Source organism: Lissotriton vulgaris, chromosome 1_1, assembly GCF_964263255.1.
Source record: "Lissotriton vulgaris chromosome 1_1, aLisVul1.2, whole genome shotgun sequence".
In the NCBI taxonomy this organism is placed as follows: Eukaryota; Metazoa; Chordata; class Amphibia; order Caudata; family Salamandridae; genus Lissotriton; species Lissotriton vulgaris.
The window spans coordinates 1293223227-1293239370 of NC_141685.1; the positions used below are offsets into that span (position 1 = coordinate 1293223227).

At 45.7% G+C, this 16144-nt stretch overlaps 1 protein-coding gene across 1 annotated transcript in view; it reads right to left on the reverse strand.

Moving 5' to 3' along the window:
• Positions 1–6985: 6985 nt before the first annotated feature.
• Positions 6986–16144, reverse strand: part of AMHR2 (anti-Mullerian hormone receptor type 2) — a 976241-nt gene continuing 967082 nt past the window's right edge. The window contains exon 11 of the mRNA XM_086936519.1: positions 6986–7602. Within this exon, the coding sequence (XP_086792645.1) occupies positions 7417–7602 (186 nt within the window). The 3' untranslated portion in view covers positions 6986–7416. The remainder of the gene's footprint in view (positions 7603–16144) is intronic.

Consider the following 16144-nt stretch of genomic DNA (forward strand, 5'->3'; position numbering starts at 1 on the left):
CATTGGAAAGATCTGCCAAGCATTGAATACTGGTATCTTAAATTGACTCAAATTAGAATTTTTGAATATTGTTATGCCTTGAGAAACAAGAGTGTATCCAAATGTTATGCCATCTGGAAGGCTTTTGATTTTAGAATGCATTATAAATATTTAAATGAATGAGGAACGTGGCCTGCATGCCATGGCGGGCTGACACTAGGAGCCGGAACACTGACAAGGAAGCTCAGCACTGCTCGACCTCTGCTCTCTACTGCCGCTAAAACCACGGGCCCCAGCAGTGGAAGGTGTGGAGACTGTCCAGATGCGTGGGGTGGAAGGGAGAGTGGGGGGGGGGCACTAACGAGCGGAGACCTGGTCTGATCCTGAGCGCCCAGTGGCTGTGGTTAAAACCATGATGGCGGCCACTGGCTGGGCCACCAGCAATAACAGACCTGGGGGTCGAGTTGGTGGTGCCAGGGGAATCTCCTAGATGGTGCCGGGTGACTAGGTGGAGTCCCCCCCAGAGAGAAAGTCTGATCCTGTGAGCGCAGCGGCCACCGCCACTGCAAGAGTCAACCTCCAGTGGTGGCCAGACGCCAAGGGGCCAGAGACACTCTTGGACTGTCCAAATTACACTAAGACTAGCATTAAGGGGGGTCCAGGGACCTGATGGGCAATGGCAAGAGTGTGGTGCAGGCCCACATGAGCACTAAGCTCTATGCCTTTAGAAAGGGCCGCAGGTGCCTGGAGACCATTCACACAGCCCGGGAAGGAGCACAGACAAGGGGCATCAGAGGCGTGTGCCCCCTCCCCTGAAACTGCGCAACACCAAGGATGGTCTGCGACAAACGAGTGAAGTCCCTGCAGGTTAACAAACTGGACAAGTATGCCTTCCGCAGCCAGTGGGACCGGGGACACGAGGGGTGCTTACTGGGAACCAAAGAAGACCAGCGGGAGGGCAGGGATCCCTCTTTCAGAGAACTGCTCCTCACGATTCAAGACACCCGCAGAGCACTGGAGAATAAGATCGACTATGTGGATGTCTCACTTATCCGCACAAACATGGGAAAGATCTCCAAGAGTGTAAACACAGATTAGGTCACCTTTACGGACTATACAGAGGGCATTCAAACTTTACAGGCTGAGGTGCGTCACTTGAGGGAGATTACCACTCACCTCCACGCACGTGTTGAAAACGCTGAGGGCTGCTCCAGGCTCAACAATATTTGCCTGTTAGGAGTACCAGAACAGATGGAAGGTTCAAAGGCAGAGAGCTTAGTGGAGGGCCTAGTGCCCCACATGGGCACTAGGCCCATGTGGGCCTGATGATCTATCTGCCCAGCCTGCAGTTGAACAAGCACATCGAGTCCCTAGAGCCCTGCCAAATCTAGGTGCCAGGCTGAGACTTCTCCTGGCCCACATCCTAAACTACCACATTAGTCAGGGTGGCACGCCAGAAGAGTATTATACACATCCACAACTACATTTACATGACCTTTGCCGACTATACCAGGAGGTCCAGAAAAGGCTTAGATCCTTCGACAAGGTGCTGGGAAAGCTTTGGATATGCAACCTGTGGTACATGATGATCTTCCTGGAACGCTTGAAGGTACGGATGGCTTTTCAATGCCCCGGAGAAGGCCTGAGAGTGGCTCAAAGGCTGGAGACCAGTGTTGATAGGATGGCAGGGGAAAGACCACATATCACCACTGAGGTAAAACACGAGGAGCAGCAAGCAGATGACGCAGGGTGGTAATGGTCAAAGCTGAGTGACCAAGTGGGGTGCGACTCACAGCCTCCCTGAATGGACACTTGGACACTGATGCTGGGGGACAAGCTGCTGGCTGACACATACTACATTTTAACAACAGATTTTATTGAATTTTCAGCATACCAGGAAGGCAAAGCCCAGCAAGAAAGAAACAAAGGAAAGACGTATAGTAATATCTCTGGATGTATTATACAAACTCCAAAAAGCCTGCAAAACATCAGACTACAAACCAAGGAAAAAAACACCCCCCTAAAGCGCACAATATATACTAAAGGAACATTGCAAGTATACACCATGGAAGTTCCCAGCCACAGTTCATATGCAGTAATACACTAAACAGGTAATGTCTTCACCACTAATTGTTCAATGGGATCACATGCAGCAGACTGCGACACAGGGGGCAAATCTATACCTCTGTAACCAGCCCAACAACCCCAGATCTTTTGAGCTTCTGTGGACATCCACTCGCCTGAAATACTACTACCTCTGCAGACATGCACCTATCCAGTGCCTTTTTCCAATTGGAGACACTGGGTGAGGACGAGTCCTTCAAGTGTTGGGCTATATCACGTTTAGCTAAGGTGAATCCTAAAAATAAAAGGTTTCTCTTATACTGGTTTTCCCTATATCCTCTGTGCTACGTAGGAGCTCCAGCCTAGGGTCGGCTGGGATATCCCACGCCAGGATGCGACCCAGGCAGGACAACTCCCTGGACCAAAATGGCTGTGCCAGGCACCCCCACACCGTATATAAAAATGAACCATCATCCGCCTGGCAGCGAAGACAGATCAGAGATTGAATAGCTCCCGTTTTCCAAAGCCTCCACATAGCTCTGAGCGGGAGCAGGTAAGTGTGCACTACTGCGTGAAGGCTATGCCCTGACACTGGCACATAAAAGAGGTATGCAGTGCTGGGGATTGATGTGGTGCACAGACAAAATATCGACTCAAAAATATCGAATGGACAAAATATCGAGTTAAAAATATCGATAACAATAAAATATCGATAACAAAAATATCGTTGGTCAAAATATCGATTAAAATAATGTTAAAAAAATATCGAGTACAAAAATATCGACAAAATATATATAAATAGTCAAAGTAAAAAATTTCAATAATATGTAGAAAAAAGGTTAAAAAAATTTTAAAAAATTATTAATAGTAATCTAAATTGTAGTTAATGTTTAGGAGCGGGATGTTGGGTTAATAGGGGATAAGGGTGGGGAGTAATTTAATAATAACTAATTAATTAATATATGTTTGTAAATATTTTTAATTATTAATTAATTGGTAATTAATTAATATTAATTAGTTAATTAATTATTATAATTTTGTACATATTTTTAATTAGTAATTAATTGGTAATTAAATAATATTAATTAGTTAATTACATTAATTAGAGTAATTTATTTATATATATAATTTTTAGTTATTGTTAATTAATTAATTGGTAAAAAATAATATTAATTATTAAATTAAATTAATTACAGCTAATATGCTAATATATTTACTTTATTGTTACTGTTAATAATTAATTGGTAATTAAATAATATTAATTAATTTTGGGTAAAGGAGTATTTTTAGGGTTCAGGGTCAGTTTTCAGTTTTTGGGTAAAGGGGTATTTTTAGGGTTCAGGGTCAGTTTTCAGTTTTTGGATAAAGGGGTATTTTTAGGGTTCAGGGTCAGTTTTCAGTTTTTGGGTAAAGGGGTATTTTTAGGGTTCAGGGTCAGTTTTCAGTTTTTGGGTAAAGGTGTTTTTTTTAGGGTTCAGGGTCAGTTTTCAGTTTTTGGGTAAAGGGGTACTTTTAGGGTTCAGGGTCAGTTTTCAGTTTTTGGGTAAAGGGGTATTTTTAGGGTTCAGGGTCAGTTTTCAGTTTTTGGGTAAAGGGGTATTTTTAGGGTTCAGGGTCAGTTTTGGGTTTTTGGGTAAAGGGGTATTTTTAGGGTTCAGGGTCAGTTTTGGGTTTTTGGGTAAAGGGGTATTTTTAGGGTTCAGGGTCAGTTTTCCCTACTGTTGCACCCACTGGAGTGGGAATAGTAATTTTAACCCCTACGCTATCCAAAGCTTTCCCTACGCTTGCAGTCTTTGGAGTGGGAATAGTATTTTTTAAACTTCTGGTATCGTACGGTAATATAATAGTATATTATTTAATTATAGTATGTTACTATATATATATGTTTTAACAAATAAGATTGTCATTTTTTTTTATTATTTTCATTTATTATTTAATTATTATAAGTTAATGTAAGTATTTTTAAGTATATTTTAATAATTACATTTTAATATTAATTTAATTTAACACTGTTTTTAATAAAGTCGATATTTTTTACATCTATATTATTGTAAACGATATTTTGTACTCGATATTTTTGTACTTACCTGTTTGTAGATACAAACTCGATATTTTGACTGTCGATATTTTGTCCACGATATTTTTGCAAGTCGATATTTTGTCCCTCGATATTATTTCAGTGATCCGATTGATGTTAGTGACCGCTGGTTTTTTGTTTGAAATCTGTTTCATTTTCCCGATGAAGGGTAAAACATAGGTCCAGATGTACACAGCGTTAAGCCCACAACCCATTTAGGGCCGGCCACGTTTCATCAAAGTGTCTCCAATAATGTGAAAAGGCATCAGCAGACTATTTAGAACACAGCATGTCGCCTACAACCCTTGGTGGGCCGGCTGCGTGTCATAGTACATATAGCGATATTAGCTTGTTGTGGGAAGGCTCAGGACCTTTTTTAAAAAAATCAATAACATTGAGAACACGGGCAAGGGGCCCATATAAATTCTATGTGTTGGTCCTCCAGGCCGGCCAGGCGTTGCCAGAGTTGCTCCTGTTCCTCCATGCGGGCGTCAACCGTCTTTTCCAGCCCGTCCACTCGTTTGCCTAGGTCCGCAATTTCCTTCCTGAGTTACCGAACACAGTAATGAACCTCAGTGCGTAGAGAGCCAATAGAAATGGATTACATATCACTAACAGGAAGGAGCTTGGTGTGAGCATCCCTTCCAAACTGCACTTGGTACCCTGATGAAACAGTGGTTAGCAATTGTATCTCCAGTTGCAAACTATTGATCAGTTACCGACTCCCAAGTTGTAATGGCAACTGTTTCACAAAAGGAAAATGTGAATGGTGAATAAACTCCCAGGGATAGTAGGGAGTTGCAACATCACAAAATAAAATGACAGAGTATAGAAACTTATCAAACAATCACCCTCAGTCACAGATCTGTGTTTAATCCATCATTTTTGCTCGCCATGTCACCCCAGTTTGGACCCAGACATTTGCAAATCAGTCTTGACCCTGATCCCCATTGAAACAGTCCAACCTGTACTGCCAAGCCATGTTCTCCCTGGACCGGAAACAAGCATCCTGGCGCTGGTTTTAGGGTATCACTCCATATTTTAATCCAGTGATGCAGCAAGCTACAGACCCACGTCTTGGCATACCTTTAGACACTTAGGGCGCACATATCTGGGTTTAACACATCGTTATTATGCTCGCCACGTCCATCCAGTTTGGACCCAGCCATATGTAAATCAGTCTTTACCCTGCTCCCTATAGGAACAGTTCAGCCTGAATAGTAGGGAGTTGCCCATGAACCACTGCTGACTATCAGTGAGACTTAAACATTTTTTTTATATGAAGTCCCTTTTCCTATAAGGAAAACTGACTGCATGTAAAAAAAATAACCTTTTCTTTATTCGAACACAAACACAGATATGGTGGTCTGCTGATCCTTGCAGCCTGCCATCCATGTGATTGTGGCAATCACCAGGGGCCTCATTTATGAGAAATGACGCATCGCTGCGTGTCCTCAAATAGGAAAAAATTATTGTCGAGAATTAATCTCGCCATTTCCAATAACATCTCTGAATGTTCTCTCAAACTCGCATTCCTGCATCCCAAAAAGTGTTTTAATGCCACCAAGCCCATTTCTGAATGAATACAGGTGTACAACCCTACCACATCCATAGTGACAAGGATGTACCCTTCCTCCCATGAGACATCCTCTAATTTGTTGAGGACGTCCATGGTGTCTCTAATGTAAGCGGGCAGGTTCACCACCAAAGGCTTTAAAAACATATCAACAAACTCTGACAAATGTTCAGTGATGCTGCCTATACCTGCTACAATTGGCCTACCTGGAGGTTTTTTCCTAGACTTATGTAGTTTTGGCAAAACATAAATGAATGGAAAAGTTGGTTTGGAAATATGGAGATATTTAAATTCTGCCTCATCCAACATCCCTTCTTCTTTCCAGTTAAATAGTCTGTCATTGATCAGAGAGGATGATCAGAATAATTCCTAAGTCAGTCTTACGCCTGCTGTGAGGCAGGCGCAAGATTTTGACACAACGGCGTCCTAAAAGTGACTCAGTGAAATCTCATAGATTTCACTGCGTCACTTCTACGACCCTTCCTTGCGTCAATTCACCCCCTTTGCATACATTATACCTGGCGCAGGTATAATGTGGCGCAGGGGTTTACAAAGTGACGCATCTACCTAGATGCGTAACTTTGTAAATATGGCGCAACAAGTCGCATTTTTTACACCACTGGTGCGTCACAAAAAGTGACGCACCGGCGGCGTAAAAGTGACGCATAGCCTCATAAATGAGGCCCCTGGTGTCCCAAAGTACAGCCTGCCTAATGAATGTTAAATATATAGGTCATTCTGTGAGTCAGTATTTTGTGAAACTACCCATTTGTGCTCAAGTTGGTTTGCAAAATTAAACTGCATTTTCAAAAAGTGAGTGCGCAATTTGCAACCGCATTCTGCAGATCTTGTAACATCAGACCCTTAATGAGGTACTTTCAAAAGAAAATCTTCCCATCTGTGTCACTCGTTATTTTACCATTCACTAAAATAGGAAGTTCGGCAGTGAGCAAATTGTCACAGTATGATTCTCTAATCTGTGTTTACCACAAAGGTGCTGTACTCTGACAGGTAGACGTGCAAGCCTCAACTCCTCAAAACAGTATCTCTAGCCAGAACTTTAGTTGGGGAAGGGATCTGCTTAGCAAACTCTATTGTATTTCAACAATTTCTGTGTGCCTTCGCGACAGTTACGTCTCACGGCTCCATCACAAGCAGCTCTCCATCTAATTGGTCTAGCTCCAGCAGTTCAAAGCTTTTCTCCCAGAAATGGGTAACATTATAAATCTTCCTCAGTGAAAAGTACGGGAGAGAGGTAGTGTGGGATACCTTTAAAGTAGATCAAAGACTGAAACTCGGTGAAATATTTAATCTAATCAGCAAATGAGCAGCGATATGCTGAGTTAACCACACCAAAGCACACTCATGCACAGATCAGCTGCACAGGAAACACTTGATGGTTTTCTCTGGAGCTGGCACATTGCCTCTCTTTCTTTGTAAAGCAAGAGACGCACTGCCCAAACAGGTTTATGGATGGATGGATGGAAATACAACCTAAACCAAATAACAGGGTTTCAAGTAAATCAAATAACAAAATTTACAACAGTGTGCAACAAGTGCAGGCACTTATCGTGATGAAACCACCTTACATCAGTCTTTAGCTCTGTGTCCAATAACTGTGAACACTGATAGTGCACTTTTTTTTAAACAGATGGCAGGCTAAATCGAATCCCTGTTCCCTTTGGATCTTTGGTACTTCAAACTCTTCTGTGGCGGAGCCCTAAACTGTTATCATATCGGGTTCCTCCGACAATAATGAAGTCCGAAATGTTTTGTCGCGACTCTGATTAGGACTGTTAAACGCCATTAGACTACGAAGCCGCTGTTCTGCACACATGGCGGTGAGACGTGCTTCAGCGTCAGGGTCCCAACAGTCCTCCAAAGTTTCCTTCAAGCTGCAATATATCTACAAGATAAAGGATGAAAAAGTCTTAGCAATAGCATACAAATTTCCTGATCCAGTGGTTGGTGCAGACTAACAAAAGGCAGGCTAGTTTTGGTAAACAAGAGCTTAATAAGAACTTGTGAAGGGAGAATCACTTTTTCGAAGGCAAGAAAATGGGTATATTGCTGCTCTCTCACCTGTGAGAAGTCAGGAATTGAACCAACTTCCTAGGAAATCATAACTGTGGATTCAGTAAGGAGGAGCTCTGTTGGTATTGAGGGACTATGCAGCTCTTTGTGTATGGACAGGACACAGTATATTCAGGTTTAAGTGAGGCTGTGCCAAGCTCCTCCCTCCCGTCCTGCCAGAGATGGCCCATTGAGACACACCTAAGCTACAATTATGTGGCTGTCTAGGAAGAATACACAAAGTCCAACTGCCAAATACATCCAGCCATGTAATCAGAGACAGGCTACAGGCCCAAATGGCTAAAGCAAAAAACATGCTATCTATAAGAGGCATTTCCAGAATAGCAATTTTAAATCCAAGTTCACCATAAGTATGGATTCAAATTGTGATTCAAGAGACACCAGACATGCAAGTTTTACCTTTTCCCCATTCATAATTTCACTTATAAAAAGTAATAAGGAAATCCCAATGTTATTTTATGAGAGAGGTAGGCCTTACAATAGTGAAAATCAAACGTGAGAGGTTTTTACTACCAGGGCATGTAAAATTTGAAGGGCTATGTCCTGCCTGTTAAATACATTGCACCCTGTCCTCTAGGTTGTGTAGGGCTTACCTTAGGAGTGACTTTAAATGTATAAAAGGGTACGGTTTAGGTATGGCAAAAGGTTTATTTTGCCAAGGTGGAATGGCAGTGTAAACTGCACGCACAGGCCCTGCAATAGCAGCCAGAGACATGGTTAGTGAGCTACTTAAGTCGGTGGCACAATCAGTGCTGCAGGCTCACTAATAGCATTTTATTTACAGGCCCTGGAAACATATAGTGCATTTTACTACAGGCGTATAAGTAATATAAATATGACAATTGTGAATGAGCTCTTATTACTACGTTTAGGGGAGAGAGCACAAGAACCTTAGCATTGGTTATCAATGGTAAAGTGTGCTGGTTCCTAAAACTAGCAAAAACGAGGTCAGAAAAGCAGATTTGGGGGGAAGGCTCTAAGTTTGTTAGGTCTAACAAATATCATATTCTACCACAAAGCTCACAAAGCTATGCACCAGGTCTTTGGTTATGCGGAACCTTGACTTCCCAGTGAGCACTGCTGGTATGCTGCTGACAATGTTGCTCAACTTCACTTGCTTGGCTTTTATGTTCAGCTCCTTGAGTCTAAGCTCATGGGCCATAGTCCTCTCTTTCATGGCCAGCCTCTTCTCTTATAAGGCTCTCTCAGCCTTCTCCTTCTCCAGACTGAGCTTCCTCTCCTTTTTCTCATCCCCCACCTCTACTGAGGTCAGGCCCCTGACAGACACACTGCTCCCTGCTCCATTCTAGGCATCCTGGTCATCTGCTGGGGTTAAGGTGACCTCTTCCTGCAGCTCGGAACCATGGTTTAGGTCCTCTCTATCCTTAACCTCTGTCAGTGCTCCCTCCTCCTCAATGTCATCACCATCATCCTCTACTGACGTGGACTGCCACCTCTGCACCTCCTCAAAAGCTCTGAGCGCTACCTGGAGATCCAGTTTAGTAACCTTCCTGTATGCTTTCAGCCCCCTCTGTTTGCGGAGTTTCAGCAGCTCCGCCCTGCTGAGGACATCAGAGTTGCACAGCTCCATTCCATGGCTGAGGGAATATAAGGTAGGGTACTCAAGTTTAGACAAGACAGAAAACAGCCAATGGAAAACTAAAGATTTTTTTTTAAAAAGGCCATTCTGATGGTAAATCATTTATCTGGGATTTTTGTGTAACACAAATCACTGTATGGTACTGCACAAACACAAGTCCTGATCCACACCACTGAACACGAGTGTGAGAAATTGCATTGCTGGTTGACTTGGGTATGAGGGCTGGTCAAGCAACATCTGCAATCCCTTGCATGGTGAATCATAAAAAGTCACTACATTAACCTAAAGTTAACCCTGCACAGCGTGGCGTAAAAAGCAGTTAGACTTAATTTAGATGCAATGTGTAAAGTATTTATGCAGCACACAAACGGTAATAAAGTGAAAACACAACACAAGAAACATCTCACACCACTTTAGAAAAATAGAGTACATTTTAATAAATGATTTGACACCAAAACGACAAAAATCCAATCAGTAGAACCGGACTTATGAATTTTTAATTTGTTTTGTAAAAAATAGCACGTAAAGGATCAAAGCGCCAACTGTGGACATTTAATTGCACAAGAGCGAGTCAAATTCAAAAGATATGTACGACCACGATGGAGCCTGGTTCCAATACAAGATGTTGATTGGGCCTGGTCAGCGCTTACCCTCAGACTTAAAAAAAAAATTCTGAGAAAAAGTGTGAGAATGTAAAGTTCAGTGGGGCAAGCCTGTAGGAGATTGTCTGAGGAGGATGCATCGTCACTGAATGGACTTGGGTCAAAGTCGCAGTGAAGATTTCTATGTTCGGACTTTGTCTTAGAAATGGAAGTTGAAAATCTCCAGCGGCAGAGGACTGTAGCAGAAGACTGTTCCACTACACCAGATACCCCTTTCGCGAAAGACCGCTGAAAAGGATTTGCTGCTGCGGAGAAGAATGTAGAGGGAGAAACTGCACCGTCAATCTGACTGGCAATGCACCTCAGGCAGGTGGCTGAAAATGTTGATCCTGGTCGCCTCCTCGTTCTCAGAAAGGTCTTTGGGCAAAAGTCCTCAGCCTTAGGATTTGCCCTCTGGGAACCTTTAGCACCACAACCAAGGGTCATGAACTGGTGGGACACCTCTTAGGGTTTCAGGACTCACTCAAGCTGGGTCCACTTCATGATTCAAAAATGTGGGAGCCTTTTTGTGTCCCTGTGGCTCTTAAGAGGAGGTCAGCAAACGAGCCCTTCGAGTCACTCTGGTAGTTCTGGGTTCAGGTGATGATACAAGACTGAACAGTTCAAGACAGACTCCAGGTGGCAAAGCAGCCCTTCCAGGTACAGCAAAGCAGTATTGCACAGGGCACAGCGGGTCACAGCAGCAGGCAGTCCTCCGGGAGTCCTTCCGCAGGTCAAGGAGTAAACCAAAGAGTGGTTCTGAAGGTCCTATATTTATACCCTGGTGCCCTTCCTTTGGAAGGTGGGAGAAGTTTCTAGAAAGGTTCTTTGAAGTGCATGGAATTTCCTGACTCCCCTGCCCTGGCTCCAAGCCAGCTGCACTGACAATGTGGGCTTGTTAGGTCATTTGTGTGAAGGTAGAGCACACCCTATTAGGTTGCAAGTGGGGCTGTGCTCAGCTCCGCCCTCCATCCTACTAGCAGATGGTCCATTGAGGCACACCTAATCCCTCTATTTTTTGACTGTCTGGGAGGAATTTACAAAGTATATCAGCTACACACAGTCATGTGACCAAAGACAGGCTGCATGCACAAGAGAGTTATGGGCAGGAAAATGCCAACTTTCTAAAAGTGGCATTTTCAAAATTATAATGAAAAATTCCACTTTAGCAATACAGATGATTTATCATTACAATTCCGTAACTGCCATACATGACATAGCTATTTGCTCCTATTTGTAAATTACAGCTTATTAAATGTAATAAGGAATCACCAATGTTATCCTATGGGTTGGATAGGCCTCACAGTAGCGAAAAAAGAATGTAGGGGTTTTTCACTACCAGAACGCATAAAATTTGCCCTATGGTCTACCTAGGGCCTACAGTAGGAGTGACATATGTAATAACAGGGGAGTTTAAGGCTTGGCAAGGGGTTTAAATGTCAAATTGACATGGCAGTTTAAAATTGCATTCAGGTTGCAGTGGGAGGCCTGGGATATAGTGCTGCAGGCCCACCGGTAGGATTTAATTCACAGGTCGGGGTATATGGTGTACCACTCTACAAGGGAGTACTAACCAACACAATTTAGGGGAGTGAGCACAAGCACTTTAGCGCCAGTTAGCAGAGGTTAAGTGTACAGAGTGCTAAGTCCAACAACAATGAATTTCAGTACCAACAAATGGAGGTGAGTAAGCAAAAAGCTTGGGGGAACAACACCCTAAGGAGTACAGGTCTAACACATATTAACTCCTGCTTCCCAGAATTCTCAAAAACAGAGAGCAGTTTTACACAGAATTTAGGAATTGATAAATAAACAGGCCAGCGGTCGACACCTCGTCAGGGGTAGTAAGCGCTATATAAATGCAATTACAATACAATACAATGCAATAATTCTTGTACCCCAAAAGGATTGAGGAAAGGGATAGTATTCTATATTCTTGGTGGGGAAAAAGCTTTTGAGAAAATGCAGACCGATCTTGGATCTCACTAAGCTGAACACTCATTTCCGGAGCAGACGGTTTTCGTCAAATGATCCTTCCTTTAATATGCTGTGAGGACTTAAGTGCTTCTTTGGATCTGCTAGACACATATCTACACATTCCTATCTACGAACAACTGCGGGGATTTTTACGCATCTCTGTTTGGAGGAGGCATTTTCAGTTTAGAATTTTCCCATTTGTTCTAACCTTAGCCACAAGATTTCTCACAAAGGTGTAGGCTCCGCTGATGGGAAAGTTGCATAACCAGGTTGTCAATTTATTTCCTTACAATGAAGATCTATTAATTCATGCATCTTCATTTTCAAAGGGTTAGCAAGATGTTCAGACTGTATGCAGTTTTCTCTCATATAAGGGATTCCTTTTATGAACGTCAAATATCCAACCTCTTGCTTTCCCAGACACTGCATACATAGAGGAGATATTTTCAAACAGAAGGGGCTAAGGAAATCCTTTACAATCCTAGAAATGTGAAGTTAAAACAATGCCTGTAGTACGTGCCTAGAGAATAATTCAGCAAAAGCAAGTTCAAGGGGAAAAGGCTTCTTGTCTAGCTATTATCCGTTGGTCACGTCTTAACCTGTATTGTAATTCTAAAGTGCTTTTAGTCAGGGAAAAGGGGAAAAAGGGTGCACTGCTAAATGTGGACGCAAATAGGTCTGGAAATTTTGGGTAGGAATGTGGTGCAAAACGGGTGAGAGGATAAGCCCTGTAATCCCCCAATTGTTAGCCGGGGCCAGCACACCAGAAAATCGCAACAAGATACCCTTGCACACAACAGTTATATATAGCACGATGTGTCTGTGTAGACACTTGTACATTTAAAAACAAAGCCTGTGGATAAACAAGAAATTCATCATATGGTTCGTGAGAAATGTAGTGTTTTAATGTTCTTTACAGCAATCCAGCTGACACGTGTTTCGTCGCATGTGGGATTATCCTCCCACGATTCCTCAGGGCTGGGAAAGATACAAAGGACAATGGTGGAATACATGACAATATATATCAATAAAAACGGTTTCCTGTGATATTCATACAACAGGGACTGTCAATGACTGAGAACCCAAACCAAAGGAAAAACCACATAACGCGTGAAAAACTCGCAGTGTACGGGGGACATACCGAGTGAGGGTGGTGTGACATGGAGTGTGTCTGTGTAGGATGGGAGGGTATGGTTGACAAGGGTAAAAGGGTCCACTGAACCACAGCATGTCAAGTTTCAGAAAGAACATTTTGAATGCATACTGCTTGCAATGTTTATTACAGACCTATAGGATACGAATACTGAACCAAGGAGTACGTCCGCTTTGTATCATCCCTTTTTATACTGTATATTGATTCTTATCCATCACCTTACGATTGTTTACTATTTTCAACTGTTATACCCACTGTGTAAGATATCTGTGCTGAATTTAAAATTACCATGATTTTCATCATGTCCTCTGCACTTGAGACCAGTTTTGATCTCTCTTTTCCTCTTCCACACCACAATTTCATGACCCATTGTCTCTGGAGCATTGCATCGTGGTAATCACAACATAACCACCATCTCTGATGCATGCTCACGTTACAGTAGGACTTTTCACTACAATGCGGCCCCCGGGGGAAGTGAAGGTTGCAGACCAGTCTTCCCCCGGGGTATTCGCGCAATGGCGGAAGGACAAGGTGGGGGGCGGGATTAGAGGGTTAACACCTTAGCTGCTATGGAACGTCCAGCTCCAGTGCTGGACGTTCCATTGCGCAGGTGCAGTTCGAACGTTCAACGACCGACGGCAGCACTACAGAGGTAGTGGTGCCGTCGGCCGCTAAACGGGCGCAGCACTTAAGGGGTTAAGGGAAGGGGTGGGATTAGGAGGGCATATAAGGTGTCAGGAGAGGAAGATCCGGCCTCTTCCTGACACCTGAGCACCACCGGGAGGACGTAGAAAGTTTGTTAGGGGCAGAAAGTTTGTTAGGGACAGTGAATTAGTGATAGGCGGCCGAGTTGTCGATCGGCTGGGGGGCTTGTTCCTTTGTTCCTTTCAGTGACATTTCACTTAGGGCAGAGCTAGCCGAGTGTTCACGTTTTCGAGCCCCCTGGTGACTCCCAGCGCGGCGGCTGGCTTCGGCGTGAGGTGCCCGTGTGACCGAGCGGGCCGGGACGAGCGATCGCAGCCGGGCGTGTGCTACATGCAGAGGCCTGAATGACTGGGTGCTGCGGCGTGGTGGCCTTGACGGGTCACCACCTGGAAGTCTGCTGTGGCAGGTAGGGGGGAGGTTTCATGTTCGGGGGTGAGGGGGAGGGCGGGAGACCCCTTCTGGGCGCCCGCCCGTGGCCGCGTTTCAGGCTGTTTGGGAGGTCGCCATCGCCCACGCGGAGGGTTGGGGAGGGTAGGCTTCCCAGTCTACTGGGGTTGGGGGAGGGGCGGGCTGTCCTGCGTTGCTGGCTTTGCGGGCCCCCTTGGCCATTGTAGGACACCCCAGGTGCGGCTTGCAGACTTGTTGGGGGGGGGTTGCCTCCCCCCTCCCCCTCCCCCCTTTGCCAGGAGGAATCACCATTTCAGCCAATAGGGCAGTGAGCTCACTTGCAGATGGGGTACCATGTAGGGGCAGAAGCACCGGCGGTAGGAAGCGGTGCTCGCGGCGGCCAGCCTCCCTCCACCCTTTACAGCAGCTGGGACGGGTCATGGCCAGGCGATTGTCGGATCCAGTAGCGTTCTTTGGTTCCGTGGGCTATTGCGGCACAGCGGGAGTTACAGCCTTCAAGAGTGGCGGGGGGGGGGGGAAGACTGCTGTCATGCCGATTGGGGCATGCGGGCGGCGCTTTGTGGGGGTGCCCATGGGCGGAGTCAGGGACTGCCAGCACGGCGAGAGGCCCTGTGGTGCTTGGGCCCACCTGGTTGGACCGGCCAGGTGGGCGGGTGGGGGGCTAACCAGAGCAGGTGTGTGGGCCAGGATGGAAGGTGTGTTGCCAGTGGGGCGCACAACGGCCTCCAAACGCTGGCCGGAAGCAGTAGGAGGGTCCGCGGCGGCCTGCCCTCCGTCGGGGGATTCGCACAGCAACTGATACAGCGTGCTTAATTTGTCATGTTACGCAGATAATTTGTGAGAGAAAGGTGTTTTGAGGGGGAGAGTGGAGGTTTGTTTGCTCTGGATGCGAAAGGCGAGGTGTCTGCAGTGGAAGGTGTGCAATGGGGGTGCAGTGTGGATGGTAGTTGAGGGGGAGAGGGCTGCGGTTGCGTGGTTTGCAATGGGGGTGGGGGTGGGGTGCATGGTGCCCAGACAGTTCATTGGAGTACAGGAGTCCTGTACGGCTACAGAATGACTTGAGGGAACGGCAACCGAGGGAGCAGCAGCTCTGGGCAAACGGGATGTGGCCCTGGAGTAAACGCCAGGAGGCGAGGGCGGCCACAGAATGACCTGCGGTTTTTGGCCACAGTGAGCACGGCAGTTATGCACAAGCGGAAGATGTACCGGTTTACCTTCAGGTACGCATTTACTGCTGCGGCTTGGGGGACGCAGTAGGTTATTGCGGGTGGGGGGTCCTTTCTTGGCTATCTAGGGGTCCGGGGGCGTGGCGCCGGGGTTTCCTGGGAGGCGGCCAGATTTTGGTGGTACATTGTAGGTGGCATGCTTCACATCATGGCTCATAGGTGCGCGGGGTAGGTGCCTGGCAGATGGGGCTATCCACGCCTGGGTGGGGGGCCGGTTGTGCTGGGCTTTACCGGAGGTTGAAAGGCTTAGTGTCCGGGATTTGTTGCATGGCATTATTTCCTGTGGGCAGGGGTTCATGTGAGCCGAGTGCAGGTGGGGAGGTGCAGTCTGTAACAGCGAACACAGGTATGAGGGGTTGAGCGTGGGGTTTGTGGGGTACTGGTATTAGGTTGTTGGGCGACTGGCACGTAGGCATGCCTGGGTATTTGGGCAGTTTGCAGGGGTGGAGTGTTTTGTGGCGGCGGAATGAGGAGTTTCCGGAGGCAAGGCATATGGGCGGGGGTGCAGGTGGTGGCAGGGTGGCCATTGTTTGGGCGGGTGCGCATGAGTTTATGGTTCCGAGCTGTGGATCCAAAGGGGGCTGTTGGGGGGCAGGTTGGGTTGTGCGGGGCGGTTGGTGGTGCCCAGGTGGGGCGCAGGCATT